The sequence below is a fragment of the Podarcis vaucheri genome, assembly GCF_965113315.1.
Source record: "Podarcis vaucheri genome assembly, chromosome: 1".
Lineage (NCBI taxonomy): Eukaryota > Metazoa > Chordata > Lepidosauria > Squamata > Lacertidae > Podarcis > Podarcis vaucheri.
In genome coordinates this window covers 79,368,010-79,395,323 of record NC_138759.1, presented here as the reverse complement: position 1 = coordinate 79,395,323, position 27,314 = coordinate 79,368,010, and the positions used below count along the sequence as shown (strand labels likewise).

The window sequence follows — 27,314 nt, the reverse complement described above, 5'->3', positions numbered from 1 at the left end:
TCTTGGCTCTTCCCTGTCCTATCTTCTCCTAATTAGATTCTGTGGTGATCTCATCTTGCTTAATGCTTTTCTTCTCTTGGCAGCCCACAGCTGCTGACGGAGAATTTTCATTTTACAGAAATATAAAGCAAGTATAAAAAGAGGGGGTTTGGGTAGGCCTCTACCCATAATGCTCAGGGGCACTCAGTCCTGTTCTTTCAAGAAAGCTGTCAGCTGCCCTTTGCTTTTGAAATGCAGGTTTCTGGGAGAAAATCGCATGTGAATCCCATTGTTACTAGACGTCAATTTCCCTTCTCTTTATTGTCTTTCAGTAATAGCAATGGGGTAATCCCAGTCCTTTGTTTCATATTCAACAAGGCATATTACTTGGGAGCATGATGATGGCCTTTCACTCAATCAGCTGGTTCCCACTTAATAAACACAAGTGAGCAAGGGGAGCTGGTGGGTGCAGCTCATACAGTGCTTATTTCATTCCTCCCCTGCTCCTCTTGCTGCTACTGCCATGCCACAGACAGAACATGCCAGAGTCTAGCTTATTGTGACCTCTGAACCCAGGCTCATCGCTTGTTTCTCTTGATATAAACTGTGAGTGTTAAGTCAAGAACAAATTTTGGCTTCTATGGAGACATCACCACAAGCTAGACTCCGGCTTATTTCTTGGTGGCACGGAAACAGTGGAGGGTTGAAGGAAGCATTGCATTGGCTGCACCTACCAGCACACTCCTCATTTGTGTTAAGCCAGAGTTGATTTTAAACTATGGCTTAATGGTACTTGTGAATCAGGCCAGTATTTTGAGGAGTCTAAACAATTCAATCCAACATTGCTTTTTGAAGAAGAACGCCTTATATTTGCAGTTAGATGAACTCCAGTCCCTGCGAGTAAATGGTCATTTGAAGCAATGGAAAGACCTGGGGAAGAACTCTCTGAAAGTTCCCATGCGGAGGACAAGGAAGAGGATGGAGCAGCCTCAGGCATCTCTTCCACTCTCTGCTTGAATGATGTGGGAAACATGCAGGTGGAGATGCTGGAGAAGGCCAGGGAGCTCTTCAGGCTCTGTGACAAGGAGGAGAAGGGCTTTATCACCAAGCTGGACATGCAGGTAAGCAGGAAAACTGACTGTGGCCACCTCCTTTGCAGAGGAAAAGCTCTTGCTTCCCTGAACTGCCACCTATGAGCAATGTACTGCCATGTGTAGATTTCATTTACCATTGTGCTGGAGAGAGATTTCATCAACATCCCACTGATATCAGAAGTCTATAATGTGTGTGTGTGTTAAGGGTGTGTGTGTGTGTAACACTTGAAAACTCCTGCTGACACATCAGGGGCTGCTGTTGCTGCTGCTGTGAAATTTGCTCTCTCTGTACTTCCATTCCTTCTCTATCTTAGCGTGATGAAATGCCAGGGAGGACAAGGAATCCTGTATCTTTCACAGCAGTGTGGAATTTCTGGCAGGTGCAACCTGTCATGAAAGCTCCTGCCCAAAAGTTCCTTCTTCCACACAGCTATTAGAAATGTAGAGGCCCCTTTGCTCTCATGCCCCTGATCTACTGTTTCTCCTTCAAAGGCTATGCTGAATGACTATTGCTTGAGCAAAGCGCTAAGCACCTATCATCCAGACACAAAATTCCCTACCCTATGCTCAACAGGGTGATAGTGACCCAGCCTCAGACCTGCTGCCATTTCAGTTTGGCTTCAGGCCTGGACATCAGGGCTGGCACAGCCGTTAGGTGAGGTGAGGCTGCCAGCAGAGAAGCAGCACCGGCAACGATTTTGGGAAAGATTTCACCAATTTCTGGCAAGATCTCACCGAAATCATGTAAGATCTTGCAGAGCACATGAGCTCTTGTGCAATTTCAGCGAGATTTCTCTAGAAATTGCCAGAATCTCACCCGAAATCTGTGCCAACAGTAAAGGCGGCAGGGCAGTACTTCCTGTTTCACCTGAAGTGGCAAGTGTGCTGGACATGGTACCGAAACTGCGTTGGTCCCCTTGGCTGATGACTTCTGGATGAGGGAGTTCAACCCTGTGCTTGAATTATTGTTATGGGTAGTTGCTTATGTTATGTTTGTTGCTCTTTTGATTGTATTGTGCTTGTTTTCTGTTGTTACATGCTGCGACTCACCCTGCAACCTTCTGATTGAAGGGCAGGCAATATGTATTATAAAGAAATCATATCGTCAGGCTGAGTGAGGGAGCTAGTGAGTGCACCATTCGCCCTCTATTGGAGGGCAGAGCTTGTCCTGCTCCTCCCAAATTGGTCTGCTTCCCTCAGGTGATACGGAGGACACTATCCGCTTGTTGGTGTTGGAGTAACTTTCACCTGCCAGTCCACTTGGCTTCTAGAATGGGGGTAGCTTGTCCTTGCCTGAGACTGCAAAATATATTGGGCTGGCCCTGGGCCATTTTATTGCTTTTGTTAAAAACAAAACAAAACTGTAAATCACTCGGGCATCTACCACCAGATCCAGATCTCACTCTGTGCCCATCTTTGGTTTAGGGTAGCAAGGTGAAAAAGGAGGGCAGGTTTCTTGCACCTTTGCAAGAGTTCTGTAGAAGAAAGAATGTCTGCAGGTGGAGTTTGACCTGCAAACTTCCACCTGCTGAATTCCCTTCTTTTGTACAACTGTTAAAGCTCCCAGAGCCCCTGAGGTCACTCGGGGAATTTATCCTGTTTCACGCTTATTAAGCAAGAGCTGGTTTCCCCAGTGAGTTGTGCAATAAATTATGTAATGCCAGATTTTGTACACACACCTGTTAACAGAAGCACTTGCAGTATCTGTCCTGATGGACACAGATATATTGTCTTGTACCAAAACATCATCTTTGCACCACTCCTTTCCTTATTATGAGCTTGGACTTCACAGACTTCTGTTGCCTTCTTATGGAGAATGGCTTGAGCTCTCAACAAGCTCCAATGCTCATTGACTTGAGTTTGGCAAGGGTGAAAAATCAATGTATTGAGGGGGGTGCAGCAACCTCTGACCCAATCTGTATATTCAGTAGAAGCTTTCCCTCCTACCATGAACCCAAGCCATGAGCTAGAATGTTTTTGTTTGTTTGTGGAGGTGGAGCAGGACCAGCCATGCCGCAGGAGGAGAATGGCAGGGGGATACAGGAGGAACAGTTGGGAATGGCACTGCTGTCCCCCAGCATTTGCTCCTTGAGGCAGCTGCCTCATCCTTCCTAACAGTAGGGCCGCCCTTCACAAGCAGGTTTGTTTTTTAATATGGTTGAACAATTGATCCTGCAACCAACACTTGAATTTTGAAGTGGCACAGTCCCTTCAGAAGATGAATTATGTGGCTATTCTGAATGGGAAGACTGGTGTTCTGTCATGAAAGTGCATTTTGTCAGCAACCTTGAATGCAAGGCATTCACATCCCCACAGTCCGGTCAGCAGAAATGTCTCTTCTCTTTGCCTGTCAGGAATTCCTCCTTTCCTCGGGTCACCTTTTTCTGGGTTTGGGCTCAGATTAAGAATTTGCAACTTGCACACTTTGAATCTGGCCACTTGTGGCAGTAACAGTGAAGAGAGCTGGGGAAATAGGACGAATGGAAGTTATAATGGTCTGTCCTTTCTTTTTCCTCCTCCTTCACAGCGGCTACAAAGTGAACTTCCTCTCACTCCCGAACAACTAGAATCTGTTTTTGACAGCCTAGAGCAAGACAATAATGGGTATCTCACGCCAGTCGAATTCAGTATGGGACTAGGTAAGAGGAACGAGAGAGTGTGAAGCTCAGTGGCTATATGGAGAAAATGACAACTGCTGTTGCTTAGCATGTATGTGGGCAGTGGGCAGAATGGGAAAAAATGGCCTTAGCTCAGTGGTAGAGTTTCTGCCTTGCATGCAGAGGGCCACAAATTCAATCCCCAGCATCTCCAGGTAGGACTGGGAGAGGTTTCTTGCCGAAAACCCTGGAGCGCTGCTGCCAGTCAGTGTAGACAGTACTGACCTAGATGGACCAGTGAGTCTGATACAGTATAAGGCAGCTTCCTGCGTTCTTAACATAAATATTTTCCTTCCTTGGAATACTGGCAGTTTACCGTATATTAGGCAGCCAAGGCAACTGCAGAGAATTAAGGAACTGTGGTATTGAGATAGAAACCCAGGGAGCAGATTCAAGCCAGTGCAATACTCCTACATGGCAAATGTTATTTTTGCTAGATATAAAGCAGGCGTGCGCGCATGCATGCGCGCGCGCGCGCACACACACACACACATATATGAGAATGATGTGCAGCTTCTGGGGCTGTCTTTGCCATACATGCTTTCAAACTTATCTCCAAAAGTGCAGTTCTTGGAGTAGTGAATTCCTGTATATTGCACCAGATTTCATGCTTGCACAGCATGATTGTGGAACGTGCACCCACCCTACTGGTGAGCAATGCTGAGGTGGGGCTATATCATGCCATACACTCACTGTCTCTGCTGAGAAGGCTCTTTCCAATGCTTCCAGTTCAGCGCTCAAGCACGCAGCTCCTGTGGAGACATTGTGCAGCAGCCACCGCAGAGAGATCCACCTGCAGCAAAGTGTAGCCAAAGCTGTTTTGCCAAGTATGAGCTGCATGAGGGAGAGCAGAGGTTTTTCTGGCTTTTCTATGGCCCTGTGCTGATTAGAAGAAGCCAAGTTCCTTTTTTCTCCTTAAGAAAACAGCTTTAAGTCAACAGTTACAGGAATCTGACGAAGATTCCAGGAAGAGTGCTGATCAAAGCTATCAGGAGTGGGGAGTTAGGCAAGAAGGTAACCGCAGGCTCTTATTTGAACTGGAATACAGTCATGTTCGTAGTGTGTTTTGCACAAGCCGTAAATGTCGTGGTGTCCTAAAGCTCAGTGGGTAACATCTGGAATTGGACCAACCGGTATTGACATTGTGCAATTGTGCCAGTTCCCAGTCTCTAAGGCCAGAGTGGTTAACTCTAAAAACAACCGTACTTTAATGGATCAAACCAATGATGGGGTGGGGAGGGCTGTGTAGAACACACACAGTTCACGCTGTATTGCCTTTTTCATTTAGTAAGTGCTAAAGTGTGACAAATATCGTGCTGTTGTGCATTAAAAGTCTTCATATAGGCAAAGTAAGAAACCATAAGGCATTTTAATTTAAAGGTGTTTTCTATAAAGAGAAGCTTATTGCAATATATGTTTTAGTCAGATGGTTATTTTTTAGTTTTATCCTCACCTATGTACCAATCCGTATGCAAATATAAAACTTTAATTTTTATTTCTGTTTTTATTGTCCTTTCTGTTAGAAGTTACTCATTTTGGGGGGGGGGATAACACTATGGAAGTCTCTTAAACTTGGCATTGTTTAGAGCCTCAGCATGTATTAATCTGGCCCTGATCCCTTACCTACAAGTAAGGCCCATTGAATTCAGGTGGGGCTCATTTCTGAGTAGACATGTATAGAACTCCATGGTAAATGCGTTGTTTAAAGTCCAGGACGCAGTCCTTGAACCTGTTTTGAGTGGAACGGCTTACCCTTGGAACATTTGAAATAACGAAAGTGACATGGAGTAATGCAGAGAGTGCCTTTGAGCATGTGAAGAGCTTCCTTCATTATAGAAGTTAACCATGGTTCTGTGTTTGAAGTGGACCAGTTCCAGTTCTTTTCATTTTTACTGTTGCCCTCATTTGGCTAAAGGTGGAAGGGGTCTGATATGGAGCTTGTGGATTTCACAAGCTCTCTCCCCTTCAAACACTGATGCAAGCCATACCTGGGATTAGAGAGATCTTATAGTCCTTTGTTTTTCTCATTCCACTGACTAGGCAAGTTCATAGGGATTGAGCAGTATGAGAGCTCTGGAAGCACCAGGCACGAGGAGACTTTTGAGTCAGGCTGGTCAGATGACTTGGACCAGGAAGAGGAAGAGAAGAGGTTTTGCTCCATGTTGGAGCAGCTCGAAGCATCCCAGGTCTTTGAAGAGTAAGTTGGAACTTTCCAACCTGTGCATGTTTATTACAGTGGTACTTTGGTTTAAGAACAGCTTAGTTTATGAACAACTTGGATTAAGAACACTGCAAACCCAGAAGTAGGTGTTTTGGTTTGTGAATTTTGCCTTGGAAGTAGAACATGTTCCGCTTCCTGTTGAGTGTGTTCCATTTGTAAATTGAGTCCCACGCTGCTATGGGAAAGCACGCCTTGGTTTAAGAACGGATTAAGTTCATAAACCAAGGTACCACTGTATTACGATTGCTGTTTCTATCTTTAGGAGGAAACTTGTTTCGCAGAAGCATTGCTTTGACCCTTTCTATCTATCATGTACTCTTCATTAATATGCATGTGCTATGTTTTCCTGGGTTGCACTGCTACAACAGGAATGGGGAACCTGTGGTCTTCCAGATGATGTTGGGACTAGCATGAGTAGCAGTGGACCTAGTAGAAAGGGATGGGTGTATTAGGAGCATAATAAGGCTCGGACAAAATCACATGGGGGAAGAGATTCTCCAACAGTGTATACATGTTCAGATGCATCTTTACTTTTTAAGATGAGGACTTTTGACCTCTTATTTCCTGGATTTTCTCATCTCAGGGAGGGATGACTAGGAGGCTTAACTATAAAGTACTTTAAAATAAGTTCTTTATAGCCTGATTGGTGCAAGGACTATGCTTATCTATTACTCTCAAGCTGATAAACTTTACTGTTTGTCTTTGCTCCAGTCAGAACGAGGTTCAGGAGCTCTGGGCTCAACTCCGGAAAGAAAAGCCAGAACTCCTAACCAGTTTTGAAGAATTTCTCTTCCACATTTCCTCATATGTCAGGGACATACATCACGAGAAGGAATCGATTGAGCAGGCGTTGAAACGGTAAGCAGTTTCTGGACGGCATGTGACTACGCCATAGAAAGTGCAATGCAGTCTTAGGATGCTGTAAGTGGGAGGGAAAGTTTCACTCAGCATCCACAAGAGGATTTGTGAATGCCAAAGAAGGAGGTGGAAGTGTCCAAATGCCTTCAGCGGGACCTATTACTCTATGAATATTTTCTTCCTCTATAGCCCAATCACACCTGCAGCAAACAGGCTGTGCACACACTGAAATTTTGTATCCAGTGTGCTTCCACCACTAGTTTAGGAAGCGGTGTACACACAGTGTTAGCCACGATCCACTTCCATCTGGTACTTATCCTGTCATTGCTTTTGAAATACTGTTTTGATATGTTTTCCCACAACGCCCCCTCTCCAAAAAAAACCCCAAAAACCTTCCCCAGCTTCAACCCAGATTGGGGAAAAGAACAGACTAGCTGCTTTTTAAGCTAGTAATGTGTACACAGCCTTAGTCTAACCTTAAGCAACATGAGCAGTTGGGTTGCAAAAGTTTCCTGAGAAAATGTTCTCAATGTGCAGCTTTTTAAGCCTTTCTGGCGCCCCCTAGTGCCAGAGGATTTCCATATCAATACTCAAGTTCCTGAAAAGTGAGACAGCACATCTTATGTTAGCTGAGCCGTATTTATTTTCTCTCAGTGGAGAGGTAATTCTCTCTCTATCCCCCTCCCCCCAGTCTCCCCCCTCCTCCCACTTTGTCTTTACACTGTATCTGTTCCTTGCATTTCATCCCTCTTGCTCTGTGCTTTTAGGAGGGAGGTAGACCATGACCGCGAAATCAGGTGCCTTTATGAAGAAATGGAGCAACAAATCAAAGCAGAAAGGGAACGGCTGCTGAACCAGGTAAACACCTCATTCCTTCACTCTCAGGATGCCTGAGCTGGACACTGAGCTCAGTTGCTAAATCAATGAGCCACATCCTTGCAAAGTGCTGGAGATTTATTTTTATGCTGAACGTTGGAGCGAAGAAAAAAAGGAAAAGCACCAATTTATCTGCTTTTTGCAGGGATCAGTGAAGCATGAGAAGAGCAGCTTGCTTCAGAAAGAGCTGCAGAGCAAAGAACAAGAATTTGAGAAGATGCTATACCACCAGAAAAAGGTGACTTGGAGGCGGTGCCCCTTGTTTCTTTTGCTTGAATTTGGATTTTACCCTCTGCATTGTCTACACAGGTCCCGTTGAACTGGCTGGCGGTGTCTTTTGACACCAAAGTCATCGCTTCTTACACATGTACAGGGCTAGAGCTGGATTTGGGCTCTTGTGCCTGAGATGCCACCTTAGCCCCAGCTCCTGCTGGTTCCTGTTGGTGTTACAAGAAAAACCAGTGCCAAAAGCCTTCATTGTAGGGAAAGAGACAGCATTGCATACTCCACTGTGACCAGCTGTTTCACTTCTGCAAATCATGGGAAGCCCTGAAGTGATGAGTAGACATATGCGAGTGCCCCCCAGTATATAAGCTACTTTAGGGAAGGGAAATTCTTCTCACTGTTCTCCTCCCCACTCCCCCATCAGCACCAGACAGACCAGGTGCGCTCAAGTAGGAAAAACTCAAAAATCCTGTATGCACCAGCTGTCAGGGAGGCTGTGCCCTGTAAGGTGGGGAGCAAGTAATTTTTTGGAGTGGCTCCTTGGCCCAGTATAGGAGCTGCCTGTGATTATTTTACCTCTCCAACCTTATTCATCCCTAGTTAGCAGGACCAGTGGTCAGGGATGATGGGAATTGTAGTCCCAAAACAGCTGGAGACCCAAGTTTGGGAAACACTGCTCTGCCCGTGCCCGCGCGCGCGCGCACACACACACACACACACGGTCATTATGTCTAGTAGCCATTAGCCATTTATAGCTTTATCCTCCAGGAATTTTTCTAATTCTCTTTTAATGGTCACCACCACCACCACCACACCCCAGAGGACAGGATCACACTTCAAAACGACCTTGACAGATTAGAGAACTGGGCAAAAACAAATAAGATGAATTTTAACAGGGAGAAATGTAAAGTATTGCACTTGGGCAAAAAAAACACGAGAGGCACAAATACAAGATGGGTGACACCTGGCTTGAGAGCATACATGTGAAAAGGATCTAGGAGTCTTGGTTGACCACAAACTTGACATGAGCCAACAGTGTGACACGGCAGCTAAAAAAGCCAATGCAATTCTGGGCTGCATCAATAGGAGTATAGCATCTAGATCAAGGGAAGTAATAGTGCCACTGTATTCTGCTCTGGTCAGACCTCACCTGGAGTACTGTGTCCAGTTTTGGGCACCACAGTTCAAGAAGGACACTGACAAACTGGAACGTGTCCAGAGGAGGGCAACCAAAATGGTCAAAGGCCTGGAAACGATGCCTTATGAGGAACGGCTAAGGGAGCTGGGCATGTTTAGCCTGGAGAAGAGGAGGTTAAGGGGTGATATGATAGCCATGTTCAAATATATAAAAGGATGTCACATAGAGGAGGGAGAAAGGTTCTTTTCTGCTTCTCCAGAGAAGCGAACACGGAGCAATGGATCCAAACTACAAGAAAGAAGATTCCACCTAAACATTAGGAAGAACTTCCTGACAGTAAGAGCTGTTCGACAGTGGAATTTGCTGCCAAGGAGTGTGGTGGAGTCTCCTACTTTGGAGGTCTTTAAGCAGAGGCTTGACAACCATATGTCAGGAGTGCTCTGATGGTGTTTCCTGCTTGGCAGGGGGTTGGACTCGATGGCCCTTGTGGTCTCTTCCAACTCTATGATTCTATGATTCTACCACCGCTTCTCGTAGATGTAAATTCCATAATTTAACCTTGCACTTTGTGAAGAAGAACTTCTTTTCTGGCTGCCTTGACTCTCCCACGCTTCAGCTTCCCTGAATGATGTTGGATTCTGGTAATCTATAAGGGAGCAAAAAATTATATTCTCTTTCTCCGTACTGTGCATTATATGAAGCATCTTGCGTCATGGCCCCACCACAACCACTGTCCTTTCCCTGACAAACTAAAAAACCCTGAGCATTGTAACCTCTTCTCGTAGAGGAGTTGCTCCAGTTCACCAATAATTTGGCTTGTCCTTTTCTGCACCTTTAGATTCATCTGTACAGTCCCGCTTGAGGCTTATCTACACAGAAGATAATTGTTTCTGTCACTGGAGTTCATGGTGCTGTGCCAAGTTCCTTCCAGGATTTTAAACCTTCAGCTGTGAGGGCCCTTTTAGCTTGCTGCCCCACTTGCAAAGCACACAGTGTCCTCCTTTAACCTCCAAGGCCCACAACCTTAGTATGTGATGCCAGCACCATTCATGTTTTAGCTCCAAAGAGGTGACTCCACCTCCACCAACCCAAGGAAGGCCATCTGCTCTGTTTGCACATGACGTTATCATCGTGCCATAATATCCTCTTATAGGAATGCGGCTGAGAGATAACACTGTGTAATTTGCGTTATTGGTGCAGTTTGGGTAAGTCCAGTGTCAGTATTTACTCTGGGTTGTTTAAAAACTAAAGAGCAGTTACGCTGGGGCAAAACAACAGAGAGGAGATTAAGAATTCCCCCATATGGGTTTTCTCAGTTCAGGGTCCCTTCCAACTCTTCAATTCTATGACTCTGAGGTTATCCACTCTGTGACCAACAGGCATATAGATTAGGACCACAAAAGACCACTTCACAATAGGGAATGAAAATGCAGCTAGAAGGTCTTCGGGGTATTGATACCATGGTAATTACTGTACCCCTGCAGTGCAAGAATCTCAGCTAAAGCATCCATGACAGATGGCCCCCCAACCTCTGCTTATAAACTTCCAATTCACCACCTTCCAAGGGAATCGCTTCCACTGTTGAACAGTCCTTACTGTGAGAAAGTTCTTCCTGATGTTTAGTTGGAATTTCCTTTCTAGTAACTTAAATCCATTGGTTCAGGTCCTTAACATGTTATCGTTATTAATGTACTTGAATGCATTGCAGCTAAAAAAACCTCACAGATGTATTGCTCTGCTTTCTGTTTTCCTTTGTACAACTTTTTTTTAATTTAACATATTCTTATTCTGCCTCCCCTACAGCTCAAAGCTGCTTGCAGACACTGGCTACTGATGCCTTTGTACTTTTGGTTTTTCAGATCTGTTCATCTTGATTTCTTACATATTTTTAGCTGGAACATCAATTACAGTCCCAGAGCTCAGAGCAGCTGGAAATGCGGGTGCAAAATGAGAGGCTGAAAATCTTGAACGACAATCTCCTGGACCAACTGGAGAGAAGCAAATGGGAGCTGGAGGTAGCCCGAGGTCACCTGCAACAGCTGCAGAAAGAAGCCCAGCTAGAGCAGGAACAGAAAAACAGGTGTGTTGGGGTGGGGCTGTAGAACATGCAATGAAAAGTGCCAGTTGCTTTTGCTGTGTAATGCTGGTTTACGCTAATTAGTTAATCAGTGGGACTACAGAATGTAGAAATGAATAGCAATAATATGTGGCTACTGCAAACTGCAGAACTGGCACTGTTTACAGGCGCCACATAATACAGTGGTACCTCGCAAGACGAAAAATTCGCAAGACGAAAGAGTTTTTCGTTTTTTGAGTTGCTTCGCAAGACGAATTTCCCTATGGGCTTGCTTCGCAAGACGAAAACGTCTTGCAAGTTTGTTTCCTTTTTCTTAAAACCGTTAATACCCAGGGTGCATTGCTTGAAGAGGTGCTTCGCCAGACGAAAAATTCACAAGACGAAAAAACTCGCAGAACGAATTAATTTCGTCTTGCGAGGCACCACTGTACCTGGTTTGCATTTGTAAAAAATTGATCTTTTGGTGTGGCAGCACCTACATTTTTGAACTCTCTGACTATTGACATCAGACAGGTCTCTTCACTGTACTCTTTTCAGCGCCTGCTAAAAGTGTTTTTGTTTAGGCAAGCCTTACCCAAATATGTAGACAACCACCTTGAGGTAGTTTTTGTTGTTGTTTTACAATCAAGTGTTACATTATTTTTATAAAATAAAATTAAAGCGGGTCTGTAAGCATGAACACTTTCTAGCTTCCAGGACTGAGTTAAAGGATTAGAACATGCATGATGTTTTTATTCTCTTCCACAAATCTACTTCCTATGTGGCCTTGAGTTAGTAACATGATTTCTTTTCTCTCTGTCAGGGGTAGCTAACGTTGTGCCATTTAGATGTTCTTGGACTTCAGTTCCCATCAGCCCCAGTCAGCGTGGACAAGGATCAGGGATGATGGGAGATGGAGTCTAACGATATCTGGAAGGTAGCGCATTGGCTATCCCTGATCTGTGTAAACTAGAGATAAAAATCATTTTCCTGGTTACGTTTCCTAGAAGACCATGATAGAAATGGCTCGGAAAGCAAGCCCCACAGCAATTCATAAAAGGTCAATCCAAATCTTGTATTGTCAAAACCACGGCTCCTACCAGTCTGAGAACAATGTGGCAAACAATAACACTGATCTCCACAGCAATCAGTCAGATGTATGATGTCACTGCAAATTGTATGATGCCACTGCAAATTGGGCAATCCTTTGCTTTATTGAAGAGTAAATCTACTTTCTAATACTGAATTGGCCAAAACATGACTTCAGTTATAAACCGGGATAAGAATTTGGACGTAACATCTGCAGAACAATAGGAACCCAGTAGGCAGATCGTCTGCCACCTTTTCTCCTCAGATAGAAAGTCCCAAATGGTACAGGGTTGTTATTTTTAGTAATAAAAAAAAATCTAGAGCTGATGTAGGCATTTTAACTTAAATATGCAGTATGCACAGTAAACATTCTTATTATCTTGAACTGTATGCAAACATAGACTAATGGCTCATTTCTAACAGGAAAGGCTACTTTGGGAGGTGGAGTGATTTGGGAGGTGGAGTGATTGGGGAGCAGAGCAGTGTGCTGGGTGCAAAAAGGGTGCATGTAAATTTGGTCCTCAGCTGGAATTTCTCTTGGAAACCAAGAGAATGATATTTTGCATCCGCAAGTCATGGAGAGCAAGAATGGGAGTCAGCTCCTAACCCAGTGTTAATTTAATTAGTCCACCCTCTGCTCTTGATTGCTACCAGCAGCTTTGGCATTTGGGTCATATTATCAACGTTTGCACAGGACAAAACTTGTAACCCTTAAAACATTAACCCCCCCTTCCCCTTTTAAATGTAGGGATGTATTCAGAGTCTCTAAGAATATGCAGAAAGAAAAGAAAAGCCTCCTGCGACAACTGGAACTGCTCAGGTAAAGGTGGGGGCATCTGCCTTGAGGGCTTGTTCACGTGTATAGGGAGATAGAGAATAAAAAAGCTCCTTGGTGTTAAGTCAGCTATTCAAACAAAACCAGCAGAATTGGCCAGACCCACAGGGCTGCCACTTGACCGAAGCAGCAAGCTGTACAGGGGCCAGTGCTTTGGGTGATTCAGGTCCCATGTAGCAATAGATGGTGCTAAAGTAATGTCTGAGAGCAGCACCAAAGCCATTTCTGCAGTGAAGATTTAGGCCACAGGAAGCTTCTGTGAAACCTGAATGGGGATTTGTGGTTGTGAAAAGGAGTGGTCTCTTCCTCTTTCTCACTTCTCTTTGAGGATTGTTAGTTCCCTACCACAGTATGTGTAGAGCAACTGCCACCGCTTACCTCTGTGTGTCTTTCTTTCCTTTGGAGCAGGGAGATGAACAAGAAACTGCGAGACGAGAGAGATGCCTTTGAAGCCAAGAAGCTGGTTAGTCTGAGAAAGAAAATTCTAATCCCCCGTCGCCTCCCCTTTGCAGCTTGCTGTTGTTGCCATCACTTGGGGTCATTTCATTTACAGGGGGGGCATTGACTGAGAAACCCTGTAGTGCCTGCATGTGGACTTATTATTGTTTTTTTTAAGAGAGAGCTGCACATTTTTAAACCAGGCAATTACAAAGGGGGCAATAAGGACTGCTGGCTCCTGACTCTACAAGAAAGCATTTACAGTTGGGTGTCCCTCCAAACTGGAGGGGGAGAGAATGTTTTGCACATCCTGAACTTCGTACAGTAAGGCTTCCATTCAGAGGAACCGTAGCTGAACCTCCATGTTTTAAGACTGAGCCATTACCATCTAGCTTGGAGGCCCAGTTACGTTCTTTCTCTTCCCACCACCACCATTCTGCAGAGTAGTCTGGAATTCATCTCTGGAACCGCCTTGCCTCATTCCAGCCTATAGTTCTTCTGCTATATCACCTTGTGCCTATATCCTTCTAGGCTTCCATTGTCCCGCAGCCCACAATTAAGAGACTGAAAACAAGATGTCTTTTTGTCTATTTCTGCCTCTTACTTTGGCCTGCTCCTGGAATGGGCCTTTTCCATCCCTGGGCAGTTTGTTTTTGGTAGGAGAGATGTAATGTCCACGAAACATACCACTTAGTAGATTTGATCGTAGACCAGCGAGGCAGACAACCAAAATGTGAAGATGAGCCAAAAGACCTCTTGCGGCTGATTTCCCTGCTTCACAAATGCAGGGCAGGAATGAAGTATAAGGGGGGGGGGGATATGCTGATCAGCTATCTAGTCTTTAGTGTTGTACAAGCGTAGGGTGCAGGGATGTTTTTTATTGAAGCTGCTATGTATGTTTTTGTGTAAAAAGGAGAGGGAAGTTTCCAGTGCAATGTTCTAGTCTTTGGGTATGATTGTGCAAACATCTGTGCACCTGTCTGTCTGTCCATGGGTGGCCCATCCTGTTTTGCCATCTGAGGGTGAAACGAGGTGTCCCTCCCCAACACACACTGCTGCTGCCTCCCCACTGAAGCCTTTCTTACCTAGGAGTGGAGAGAGAGAGCAACTGCAAAGCTGAGCAAGTGTGAGCTGTTCTACAAAGTTTTGCTGCAGGCCTCTCCCCTCCCACTCGCCTAGAAGGGAGCGTTCCAGCTGCAGTGGAAGTGGTGGGGCAGGCGGAGAGCCGGTGGGGCACCGCCTTTTGTGTTTCCACTACCAGAGGTGGCTTCTTTACCTTGCCTTATTAGTGGGCTGGCTCTCCGGCTGTCCCACGACTCATCTTTCTGATTACTAGGCCTGTGGCTGCATCTCCAGATAAATCTGGGGGCATGTGATCTCCATAGTCTCAATGAGATCATTAAATGCAGCAGAAGCAACAGGGAGAAACTGTCTTCTGCAGTTGCAGTTCAGAGAGAGCAATGCAGTGAGTTCTCAGATCCCATTTGGCACTTTAATGTCTTTTTTGAAGAGCATCCCTTTCATGCTGCACCATGGGATACGTTTTAGAACTCTTGAGTGGGGTCGCATTGAAAGCAATTTACAGTATGGCATGGAGGGACGTGGAGAGACTTCATGTGGACAGAAATTGGTTTTTCTTCACATGTCAAAGTAGCCGCTGGATTGTCCCTTTGACAGTCTGCTATCTCTGTTCTCTAGTGGAATATGGACTCCAGGCAAGCTACAATGGCTTTTGTTGTCTGATCCTCTTTGAAAAGTAAATATTAATGAGATGGAGGTTCTGTTGGATGCAGGGAAGAAAGGCACCCACCACTCTTCATGCAGATTGCATCTGATGTGGGAATTCAAAAAGAGCAAGCTTTTGATCATTCTGCAGATTTAAAGAACTGGTTTAGTGCAGAAACAAATAATATAATACTGTGGACTGTGCTTGCATAAAGGCAGGTTGCATGGGTTAGAGTTAGCACATCAGACTCTTGAAGTAAAATGTAAACCTTCAGTTAATGGAAAAAAGGATCCTTATTTGTTTCTATTTTTTAAACATTCCCCCTTTTTTCTGAACCTCAGTCTTGTATCAAGATACCAACTACAGCTATGCTGGAGGAACTGGAATGAAGGAAGTTGAGTTCTAATTTTTCTAGTAGAAAAAATATGTTGCATTATGTTCCTGTCAACTATATATGCGCGCGCGCACACACACACCTTGATATCTGCTCATGCTAACTGTAATTTGCAGCAATCTTTCCATTGCAAGAGTGTGCAGTAGAATAGTAAAAAAACAAAAGATGTCTGTTTGCCTAGTTAAAAAAGTATGGTGTTTCTAGAAGGCTTTTTCTACCATCAAAGAGAATTATCAAGGAGAAAAGAAGTCTGCTGATGAAGCAGCAACTTCCTGTCTTGAAGCCTCTTGATGATGGGCCCTTTGTATATTTCTCTTTTGTCCAAGACTGCAATGCTTGTGTCTGTCTGTTGGAGCATCTGCAGGCTGTTGCTTTTTTAAGATAGAGAAGAGCACAAACTCCAATGCACACTTGGGGTATACTGGCATAATGTAGATCTGGTGAGGTTTTTGGTTTTAAAGCCTGAAGGGCCTTCCTAGCCTGGTGTTTCTGTTGTCGTTAGATTTGCAACTGTACTGTTTTTTAGCTAGAGATTCCTGGTTGGTAGTCAGTACCAGTCTTCATTCACTATGACATAATGATGGACCAATCAGGTTGCCAGAGTTTAACAGTGCATCGTTCTGTAGGAGAGATATCTGGCTTGTTCTTGCCTGCACGTTTATGGCAGTTTGCCAGCGCTGCAAGACATATTTCCAAGTCTGCTTCAACATATAACAGGGAGACCTTGCAATAGTGAAGTATTAAAATCTTCTAAATATGCCAAGACTGTTTATGCATAAATACCAGCACTGGAAATCATTTGGCACTGTGAGGGAGAAGGCCAAACTAGACGAAACATGGGAGAAATCTGAGTGGATCCATGCACACTTAAATGGGAGGAAATGCCCTGCTGGATGAAGAGCTTGAACTTTGATTTTGGTTTCTGCCAAAATCTTTAATGCTTCAGTCAGCACAGTACATAGGCAAGACAAGAGTTAAAAGGCACAGCAGGTGCCTTGCATGGCGAAGTGCAGCTAAGACATTGACCCAGCAGGTGATTTGCCCCCTGCCTCATCCTTTTGAAGAGATTGCAATGGGCATATCTGAGTTCTCAGATTGGACCAAGCAATCAGGCACTCCAGGCCTAGTCTAATTTGCTCACAGATGCTTCTAAAAGCATTTCAAAAGAGTTTTCCAACGTTTACTCTAGTAAGGCCCTGAGATACTGTGCAAAACTAGGACAGTTGAAGCACAGTGTGGAAACTCTGCTGCTACCTTTACAAGTTCCAAGGCTGCAGAGGACTACTCGGCTCCTTGCATCTTCTTTTCCTCTGCCAATCCCTTCAGGTCCCCAGTTGTTCATTAATCCGGATTACCACCCTAAACATTCTGAAGTTAATTTTGAAATTGATATTTGAAAACATCGTGCCTTGAGCTTCTGCATTTTGTACTGCGCTTGGTTGTACCGCTGTGTGTTATGAATGGAAACTGAGTTTCCCCAAGTCCATACATCCACAAGTTTTGGAGGGAGTTGCATGCCATGTACAATCTGGTCCTTTGTGTGTCCCTTAATGAGAAACCTGCATGCACCTTCCAGAAGTCTAGGAACCGGTCTCCAGGTACAACCCATTCATCACGGGTCTAGTTACAGTATATGTGTCTTTGGTATGTGTTTACATCAACTATTGTGATGGCAAAATACTGCAGAATTCATGCTGTTGTTGGAATGTGAGCCTGTGATCCAGACTTCCATAATAAAATGCCATGCACCCTGTTATCGTTCTCATCAAATATTTCATGCTTGTGTGTGCTGTCATTGCAATGCAATATTTCTTTTTTGTCTGTTTTTAAATGCCAATGTTACACTGAGCCAATAAAAGCTGGCAAGAGCTAGAGAAACAGCCAGGAAATAATTGCCTCTTTCGTGCTCATGTTCCATTGCGTAAAGTGTTTCTTTTGTATGACTGTATTATGACAGACCATTTAGAGGTCCAATCAGATGGTTAAGACTGGGTTCTGAGTCTGCCCAAAGCACACAATAAAACCCACTTGAATGAAACAACTAATATATTTATGAATAATCTTTCGATTCATCATTCTAAACCGTATTCAGCACAATAAATGTCCCATCATGATTAATCTGTTGTGAGCGATCCACACAACTTTGGAAGCAGGGTGCAGAACTGTTACATCTCTGGGATGCATTTTAAAGCTGGGAAATTGTACTTTCATCCTGAGAATGCATTCTTTGTTATTGGAATTTAAATTTTAAATATAAATAACAAGTGGGGTACTGAAGTAAGTTGAGTACTTTCTGTATGCCAACCCCAAAACTGAAAAACCTTTTAATGTCTCATCAGCCACAAAATGGCAGCTCCTGGGGTAATCTTGACTAACTGTTGGAGAGCCTCTCCCAAAGTGACATGGTGGTTGTTTTTTCTTAATTTACTTAGATGACAGATTCCAAATTGCTCTCTCTAATTTTCAGGCACTTGAAAGCAAAAGACCCCTCTTGAAGAAGGGGTCAGCGATAGGCAAATACCTAGTGGAGGAGAAGCCAGACAAACGGTCAGAGCTGAATATGTTGTGTTGTGTCCCACTGCATGCTGTCGGTCTGTAGTCACCACAGTCGGTCTGTTGGGGCACACTGTTCTCTCCCTTTCTCCTCTTCAACTGAACTAAGGTTGAGGCAATGGGTGTCCTTGGGGAATTGCCCTTTGATGAACTTGGGACTGTGGGGCACTGGTGACTGAATGAGACTGTGTAGGTGGGTAAGAGGGGGTGAGTCTAATTTTGATAACAAGAAGATTCAACATATACACACCCTCAAGTTTCCTACATTGCATGCATTTAGAGGAGGGGCAGAACACCATAAGCAAAGTTATTTCACACATTTCTGAACTATGTGAACAGCTTTGGCCTCCTTTGGGATGGTAATATATAAATATAGAGCACAACTAGATAGGCATATTGGATAATCAAGGTAGATTGCCAAAACTGGCCCTGTCCACACCTCCACATGTTAACTGTTCATTTGTTTTGTTCATGCATTCATTTCTGTGGGTGTTGACACTTCTTGGAGCCCCTCCAAAAGTACAATTCTCAGTGTCCCATCTAGTGGAGCCCCAAGAGGCAAAACTAATTTAAAAACCAGCATACATTTGTAGTGTGGATATGCCTTAAGGATTCTGGAACCCATTGATATACCTGCTGCTGCTCCTCCCTCCTCACATTTTAAGACTGTTGGTTTCCTGTCCTCATCAGTGCTGACGTTACATGAAAGTGTGGGTAAGTTTTCTGTAAATACTGATGTTGATTGTGCTGATGCTTTTGGACATTTCTTCCCATCATTTGTGTGCCTTGGCACAGGCAGCTTGCTCCAGGAAGTACTCCCCTTGTCCTGCCAAAAGATTTTTATTTGGAAGAGAAAAACTGTAAACTCTTCCTGACCAACACTGCCAGTTTGAAGCAGGGAAGAGGAATCAATTCATCTGTGGAGGAATATGCGGTTCTTAGGAAAACAGAGAGGCAGGAAGCAGCAGGAAATGTTGGGAAGCCAAAGTCTCTGATGAAGACCAGCACAATCCAGAGAGAAAAGACCAACAGACCTAATTATCTTCATTTATCACCAAGTAGGGTGCCCACTGGTAATGAAACTGTGGTGAGTCTAGCTGGCGGTGGGGTGGGGAATACTAACCTTATGTATTGTCTTTTTGTTATTGAATCTTGAATCATTTGTGGGCTTTTTTGTGTATACTAAATGGCCCATCCTGACTTCAGCCAGTGTGGTGTAGTGGTTAAGAGCGGTAGTCACGTAATCTGGGAAACCGGGTTCGTGTCTCCGCTCCTCCACATGCAGCTGCTGGGTGACCTTGGGCCAGTCACACTTCTGTGAAGTCTCTCAGCCCCACTCACCTCACAGAGTGTTTGTTGTGGGGGAGGAAGGGAAAGGAGAATGTTAGCCACTTTGAGACTCCTGAAGGGGAGTGAAAGGCGGGATATCAAATCCAAACTCCTCTTCTTCTTCAAGTTGGAGTCCACAGGTCACGCTGGGGTATAGAAAGGAAGAGTGGCATTTCAGTACCTTGGAGAGCTCCAAGTGAGCAACTTGCTCAGGAAAAAGCTGAAGCTTGACTGCAACCTTATAACTCCTATAGCCCAGGTTACCTACCTCTCCTGTCTACTTCCCTGCCTGTGACATTTTAAAACGAGGACCTTCTGGCCTGGAGATGAGTCCTTCTGCATCTGACAGTGGCAGGCATTGTGGAATGGGATGTACTTGGTTCCTTGCATGAATCAGGCTCATGGGAGTGGCCATGAAGTTCCCTGTGTTTAGGGTCCACAGGTTGACAACCATCACCCCGGGTTCAGAATTGGTAGCCTCGTTCTGTTCTTCAGCCAGCAGTATAGCAGCCACAGCCTCAATTGATTCAGTCTTCCAAGAATCGTTTAGGGCCAGGGACATGACAATTAGCTACCTGCACTAATATGCATATTCCTAGTAGCAATTATATTTTCTAATTTTGAAGTGACACTGAACAGAAATGCTAAGGAGAAAAACAAGAAAATCCATCAGCAAAACCTTTGGAAATTTTTTGTTTACCTCCTGTATCTATTCAGGGCCAAATGTTGCAAAGCAGGTGGATATTTTTAAAATTGCTCTTCAGTCTTTGCTTCCTCCCATATGGTATAGTCTGAAAACTGTTTCAGCTAGGTGAATATTAACAGGCTCTGTACATATATTTTGTACTCCAGGTGAGATGGGGAAAAGGCCATCACTTCACTATAGGGGTGACATGAATGACTGGATCAGGAGATCCCACATTTATTTAAACACATTATCTCCCGGATAGTGTGAGGTTAAAATTGCTGGACCATGTGAGCTTGAGTGTTACACCTGATCTTTATGCAGATGCTTTCTAGGCAGTGAGAAGTGGGGATAATATCTGAACATAGCCTCAGTCTATGCAACTGGTTGTGCAGATATGAACATGGGTATAAATTTGCTCATATTAGCGTTCCCACTGTCTGTTCCTTGCAATGTTTTAAATGCAATTTGTACCCTAGCTCTATAAACTTTTCTTCTTCCTTTTCATTCTTACCTTGATAATGGCTTTTACATCCAGGTATTGGAGCCAGCTAGTTCTTCTCTTGACCATGTCTTCAAAGTAGTGTTTCTTGGTAATTCCGGAGTTGGCAAGAGCACCTTCATCCATCGCTTCTGCTACAATAGATTCCTGGCTGGGATCAGCTCAACTATTGGTAACTGAGGCTTCCAAACTGCAGAAAGGAGAGGCATAAGGGAATTTAAGAAGTGCTTAAGTGAGGCTTGTGCCATGTGCTCAACAACTTCTGCAGCAGAAATATTTGTGAACTACACATCCCCCTTTTCAGTACTACTGTAAACATGGCAATATTCCCCATGGACATTCCACACTATGTATTCCTTTAGCGGTATAATGTTTAAAGTCAACTAACATTGAGGATTTTTAAAATGGTTTTTTTGGAATAGTTACAAATGGATAAGGACAAGCTAAGTGCTACGATCTGACTAATTCAAATCACAACCAATCAGTCAGAGGCAAGGTTTATATATACTGTGATGCTCTAAAAGGCACAATGGCAGGACGCATGTAGTCTGTTCTTTCACCAGGCCTCTTGTCAAGTCTACTCCTTTGCCGCTGTGATCATGGGACTCTTAACTTTGCTCTGTGGCAGGTAGTGGAGGGGTAGGGGATGGATGAGAGGACTGGTGGAGGGATGGTGATAAGAGCAAATGGTGGCTACTTTCTGTCTTAGTGCCTTAAGAATGTTTAAAGGCATTAACTCCCAAATCCCTACTAACTGATAGCCATTGGGAAGACTTTTAACTTCAAATTGTGGTAGCATAACCAGATGCTGCACGTGCTTTCCAAGCAGACAAGAAAATAACCTGCAGCCCACTCTATAAATAATGAACCTATTTGCAAACCCACCCATTTCCCCCCAGCCCTGACCGTCTCCTGACCGTCTACTGTTTTCAATAGCACTTTTACTTTGTGATTATGCTTTACAGACTTTTCTGTGGTGCCTTCTTCGCAACAGTACTGCGAAGGAGTTCATTGCCCCCCTTTAACTGCTGGGAACTGCGGCCAAGGGTGCCCCATCCCAAGGCCAAAGTCATAAAAGGAGTCAAGCAGACATGCTTAACCTGGACTCCCAGATGCAAAGTCCAACTCTGCCCACTGTGCTATCCTGGCCTTAGACTCCTCTTGTTTCTCCTGCAGGCGTTGATTACCAGGTGAAGAACTTGATGGTTGACAACACACAGGTAGTTTTGCAGCTATGGGATACAGCTGGGCAGGAAAGGTAAAGGATTTTGTGAGATTTAGATCAGTAAATAGCCCTAAAAGCACAGTGATAATATGAGGAGACTTGAACCTTCTTCCAAAATTTCCAGATGTTCTTGAACACTAACAGCAATAACTGACTAGTGTAAAACTTAACATATCCAGTACTTTTCTTTTGCATGCAAGACTCTTAGAATCTGGCCACTTACAGTTTTCTTTATATAAATGGAAGTACTGTATGCTGCACACAAACATGTGTAGCAAGTCCTCATGACCAAGGTATGAGTGGGCATTTAAAATAAAACTTCTCTTGGGGAGAGAGCAATTTGAAGCAGAGGGGTGGGTTGGGGGGTCAGGGGAGAAGCAGCTTGAGGAAATATTTTGGACCCAAGGAGTGGGCAAGGCAAAAGGTTGCGTGCTGCTTCCCCTCTCCCAGCACTTATTTCCTCCAAAGTTCCCACTTATGAAACTGCTGTTTTCTTATACACGTTTGTCATGTTTAGACAAGCCCTCTAGCCTAGGGTTACCAGACATCCCCAGTTCCTGGGGACAGTCCCCGGATTTGCAAATCTGTCCCCGGGAAACGTGGCAGCGGCAGCCTCAGCAGCCCAGAGGCAGCCTGGTAAGCGCAGTTGATTCTGGCTGGCTTCAGGGGCTGCTCGCTGCCGTGGCGCCCACCATTTTTCCTTGCCGGAAGTCCCCATATGATGTGTCTTGTGTGCAACACATCATATGGGGACTTATGGCGAGGAAAAATGGCGGGCGCCACGGCAGCGAGCAGCTCCTGAAGCCAGCCAGAGCCAACTGCACTACCAGGCTGGCTCTGGGCTGATGACTACCACTGCCACCGCCACTGCTGAAGGAGAACCGGGGACATCCGACAGTACAGATCTCCTTCCCCCTTCGTTTTGACTGATGGGGGAGGCTTGGGAGTTGTGGGCGGCTGGCCGTTGCCCAGTTTTTTAAAAACTGCGCATTTATGTTACACAGGGTGCGAAAGAAGGGCTTTGCACCTTTATACAATATGCATGTGTGCTTGGGCCCAGGGTCTTTTGCCTCACCATCCCCACTACTAACTCCTTGTTGCTACTCAGCTTAAAAAAAAAAAGTGTCCCTGAATTCATTGAAAAAAATCTGGTAACCATACTCTAGCCTCCTTTCTCGCTGGCATGCTAACTTTCTACTTGCAGTGAGTTTTTTGTTGGGGGAGGGGGTTAGAATTCAACGTGTATCCTTCCACCTACTTTTCTGAAATGGCACACTCTAAGCAGCTGAGAGAAGGGGGAACACAGCTCTACAGGAAATGCAATGGGGACAACCCGGGTCAACATCCAGACCCTACTTTGCCTAAGTGGCTATATTCTACCTTTCAACTAAATAATTATTTAAAGGGAGAGCAGCGACCCTGCTCAAAAATGTGTGTAGAGGAATATTTATATTAGTTTTGCAGCTGCCTGCTGCAGTGTAAAACTCAGTGGTAACTCATTAGCTGTTGCTGTGATTCAGCGAGATGGGAATAAACCAGGAAGAAAAACAACCTTGATGTATGAGAGATGACAATGAGTGTCAAATGCAGGCCCATGCCATTGAGACAGTCTTTCCTTTTTAAAACCTGTTTTCTCCACCCTTGTTTTAAAGCAGAATCTTCTCTATCTCCAAAGTGAACACAAGGGTCCTTCTTCTTATGGGTGCACCTCTTCCAAGTCAAGGGTGCTTTATGACAGTCATGCCAGCGGCTGTAGTACTTCCACTGATGAGAGGCTTGCTAAAATTGTGCTCCTGGTTTCTATCCAAGCCCCTTAGGACTGTGCCGTTCCTTGTGCTCTTTGCTGCTGGTGGGAGGGGGGAGAGAAACAGCAGGATCAGTCCAGATGACACAGCAACTGTTGCACAAGACCAACTACAGTGGTGCCAAACCTCAATGCTAGGAGGTACACAGGATGCTGCCTTTTGCCAGGGCACACTGTTTGCATAGCTAGCTGAGTATTGCCTATGGCAGGAGTTGCCAACCTTTTTTCAACCTCTGGGAACATTTCAAACTGGAGAAACTGTTGTGGGCACACACCACAACCTATTATATTGGCTGCAATCAAATGCTGTCTTCAAGTCTAATTTCAACACGGGAAAAGGTTATTGTAGATGCACTCAGTCATCACATAGGGGGCCCCTGGTCTACTCTTGGCTGGCAATAGCTGCCCAGAGTTTCAAGTAGATGTCTGATCTTTAACAGGAAATGAAACAAAACATACCAGAAAATGCACCTAGGAACTTCTGCCTGCAAAGAACACATTCTGCTGTTGAGTTATGGCCCCTCTCAAAACTTTTCCTTTGTGATACCTCCTGTTTTGGCACAAGCACTGCTTGGGAAGCTGTTGTCAGCATGTAACCCAATACCTTACCCAGTTGGAAATCCTCAGTTCTTCCAGGCTTCTTCTATGAAGGCCTCAGCCTTCCAAAGGAAACGACTGGAATGTGCTCCATACACCATTTTGTAAGTGGAGACAAGCCTCCATTTTGAGCTGTTAGCAATGAGAAGGCCACACAGAGGGAGTCCAAATCTAGGTTCAGTTAAGAGTAGTGGAATGTCTGCCAAGATACGAATGCATTTAAGGTTCTCAGATTTTGTTTGGCATTAGATTCCAGAGTATTACCAAGCAGTATTTCCGGAGAGTGGATGGCATCCTCGTCATGTATGACGTCACAGCAGAGTGCTCCTTCATGGCGGTCCGAAACTGGATGAGTTGTATCCAGGTCAGAATAAACTTGGAAGGGAACACAGATAACTTGGTCTTTACCTCTTTTATTTGATACTGCGGTACTAGCAAATGGTGTCTGTGTGTGGACACACCCCATTCAAGCCACCCAGAGGAAGAAAGTATGGTCCTCCTTACAGCAACAGTCTGGCCCAAGGAGTCTTGATAACAGGGCAACAAATTTGTGGTGATGAGAGCTGGAAATCTTGGGGAGCTTTAGGGCAGAGGGAGCATGTGTGGCTGTGCAGTTAGCCTATTCGTCTACCTGGAGAAAGGTGTAGGAGGAATCCCTGTTGGCTCTAACCTGAGTAAAGGAGAGAGCTAATCGAGAAAGAAAAGGGTGCTAGCAAAATAATCTTTCCTTAAATTGAGCCTTTTCTGCTTGGCAGGTAGCCTAACCTTAACAAAACTCAGGTATTGACTTTAATTATAGTTGAAGCATGCCAAAAAATATGGAGGCAAAGCTTAACTCTTCTTTAAATAAAAAATATGATAGGTTTATCCCCAATGTCCCTTATTCAGCACATGCAAATTATTCAGATCCCTAAGAGCACAAATCGGATTGAACCACCTTAATATTTCTTCTCAAAATGAAAGGCACTATGTAAGTTATTCTAATAATCATAATCTTTATGGATCACCATTTAACTAGGTTCTAGAACTTTGCTTAGCTATTGTCTAAACTGAAAATGGTCAGGTGTTCTCTAAGTACCCTTATACTCGAGTGTAGGAATTAGCCTCTCTCTCCTTAATTATGAGCACACGCTTCATTGAGCAATGTCTTCTGGCTTCTTTTCTTCAGGATGGAATTGAAGATGGTGCAGTGATATTTCTTGTTGGAAACAAAATGGATACAGCAGACAAAGAGGAACCCAAAGTCCCCAGGGCTGAGGGGGAAAGGCTGGCAAAGGTCTGGTTCTCTGTATCTCCCTTTCCTCCTTACACCAATCTCCTTCACTGTTAACAAACTTTATGGCATCTTCCATAACTGATGATAATATTTGGAAATACTTAAGGGAGTTGTTCTGAGCATGAAAATATTTTCTAGGATGGTTCTATACAGAAGGAAGTGAATGAATATTTCAAAGTAGAGGATCTGCCTTGGGAAAAGTCGATCATAAGGCATCACTTTGGAAGCCAGTCTCCCTGCCATCTCAGAGTAAACCTGTTAGGGTTAAGCGTTGGTGACACTGGGAGGTAAATTAATGTGTTTTACAGACATAACAGGACAGTATGAGAATCAAGTATGTGAGAAGTAGGGACCTGGAGGAAAATTCATGCTGCTCAGGGATATGTGTGAATTACCTCTGTGCCTCAAGCATTCCTGTGCAAACATTCTTCCAGTAAACTTATTCAAACCTTAGAATGTTACTGTCAGGGGTTCAGGGACAGAGGCACAGGTGAGGGGGGAGACGGAGAGCGATGGGGAAGAAACCCAGGACAGTGAGGAAGAGGATGACAATGACTTGAGGTCTTCCATGAGTCTCTCAAGTGAATCGGAGGATTCCCAGAAGGGGGCGCCCCTGGTCAAGCCAAGGGGGGTCACAGGGGGGACTTGCCAGGAGCAGGGAAGCAGCAGGGAAACCCCGAGTGGGAGTGGGAGATCGGGGTCGGCTTCCCAGGAGGAACGGAGTGAGAAGGGTGGAGTTCCCAGTGTGACACATGGAGCAGAGCAGGAAGGAGACAGGGGAAGGAGATCGGGGCAGGACGTCCTGCCGGAAGGGGCAGAGAGTAGTACAGGGAGTAGTGTATCTGTCAAAAGGAAGGTCAGGGGTAGCGAACGCGCGCCAAGTTCAAATGTGGAGGCGCGCGGAAATGCAGAGAGCCCGGAGGAGGAGCCTGGCCCCAAAGCACGAAGGAGGGGGGAGCAGGCATCTGAGGGATCCGCGTCAGGGGAAAGCAGGAGGGAAGGAACCCAGGGGGGCAGAAAGACCCTGCAGAAAAGAAAGGACAGGAAGAGGTGGTCTAGCACAAGCCTCTTAAACTGGTGTAGAGGCGGGACCGATTCAGAGGGGACTTCAAACGTCTAGGCTAAGAGACGCGGGGCTGCGCGCCTCGGTTGTGGAACCAATAATGAACTGCAATAAACATCCTTGTATATAAGAAGAGCTTGGCGTTGGTCTTTTGTGAGCTGAGACCTGAGGCAGCCCTTGACAGTTACCTTGGGCTTTTAAAGATTTTGTGAATGGCCCCCAACAAAAAGAACTCAATGTGAGTGAGCTTTGACTCACATAAATTAGGTACCTCATTGAAAATTAGATAGCAAGGAACCTTTAAGAAGACAGAGTATCTTCAGTGTTCAGGAAGGTTAACCTTGAATATATTAATGGGTATAGCAAGAAAGGGGGGAAATGTTATTCCAGTGGCAGACTCTGACAATTGTTGATTGAAGTTACTTTCTGCCTTCTTTCCCTCTTTTTGCAGGAATATAAAGCTGTCTTCTATGAGTGCAGTGCAAGGACTGGCTATAACATTCAGGAGCCCATGCTGCACATGGCAAGGTCTGTGCAAACAGTTCCCATAAAACTGGAAAAAGAGCAGAAGCCACTCATCCAGTTGCAGCAAAGTTGCTAGGCTTGGTCCTGGTTAAGCAGCAACAGATGACAAAACATAGCAGTGTGTTGGTTCCAGTTAAACAGTAAGAGTCCAGTGGGTGGAGATAACTTC

At 44.8% G+C, this 27,314-nt stretch overlaps 1 protein-coding gene across 7 annotated transcripts in view; it reads left to right on the top strand.

Annotated features, from left to right (window-relative positions):
• Window positions 1–27,314, top strand: part of CRACR2B (calcium release activated channel regulator 2B) — a 46,763-nt gene that overhangs the window by 17,172 nt on the left and 2,277 nt on the right. For all 7 annotated transcript variants that reach the window (XM_082230397.1, XM_082230395.1, XM_082230394.1 and 4 more), the window contains 15 exons: window positions 856–1,100; window positions 3,601–3,712; window positions 5,771–5,927; window positions 6,663–6,809; window positions 7,577–7,667; window positions 7,831–7,923; window positions 10,941–11,128; window positions 12,942–13,013; window positions 13,437–13,491; window positions 18,939–19,226; window positions 20,692–20,827; window positions 21,832–21,913; window positions 24,531–24,645; window positions 25,450–25,557; window positions 27,072–27,148. In XM_082230397.1, the coding sequence (XP_082086523.1) occupies window positions 900–1,100; window positions 3,601–3,712; window positions 5,771–5,927; window positions 6,663–6,809; window positions 7,577–7,667; window positions 7,831–7,923; window positions 10,941–11,128; window positions 12,942–13,013; window positions 13,437–13,491; window positions 18,939–19,226; window positions 20,692–20,827; window positions 21,832–21,913; window positions 24,531–24,645; window positions 25,450–25,557; window positions 27,072–27,148 (1,922 nt within the window). In that variant the 5' untranslated portion in view covers window positions 856–899. The remainder of the gene's footprint in view (window positions 1–855; window positions 1,101–3,600; window positions 3,713–5,770; window positions 5,928–6,662; window positions 6,810–7,576; window positions 7,668–7,830; window positions 7,924–10,940; window positions 11,129–12,941; window positions 13,014–13,436; window positions 13,492–18,938; window positions 19,227–20,691; window positions 20,828–21,831; window positions 21,914–24,530; window positions 24,646–25,449; window positions 25,558–27,071; window positions 27,149–27,314) is intronic.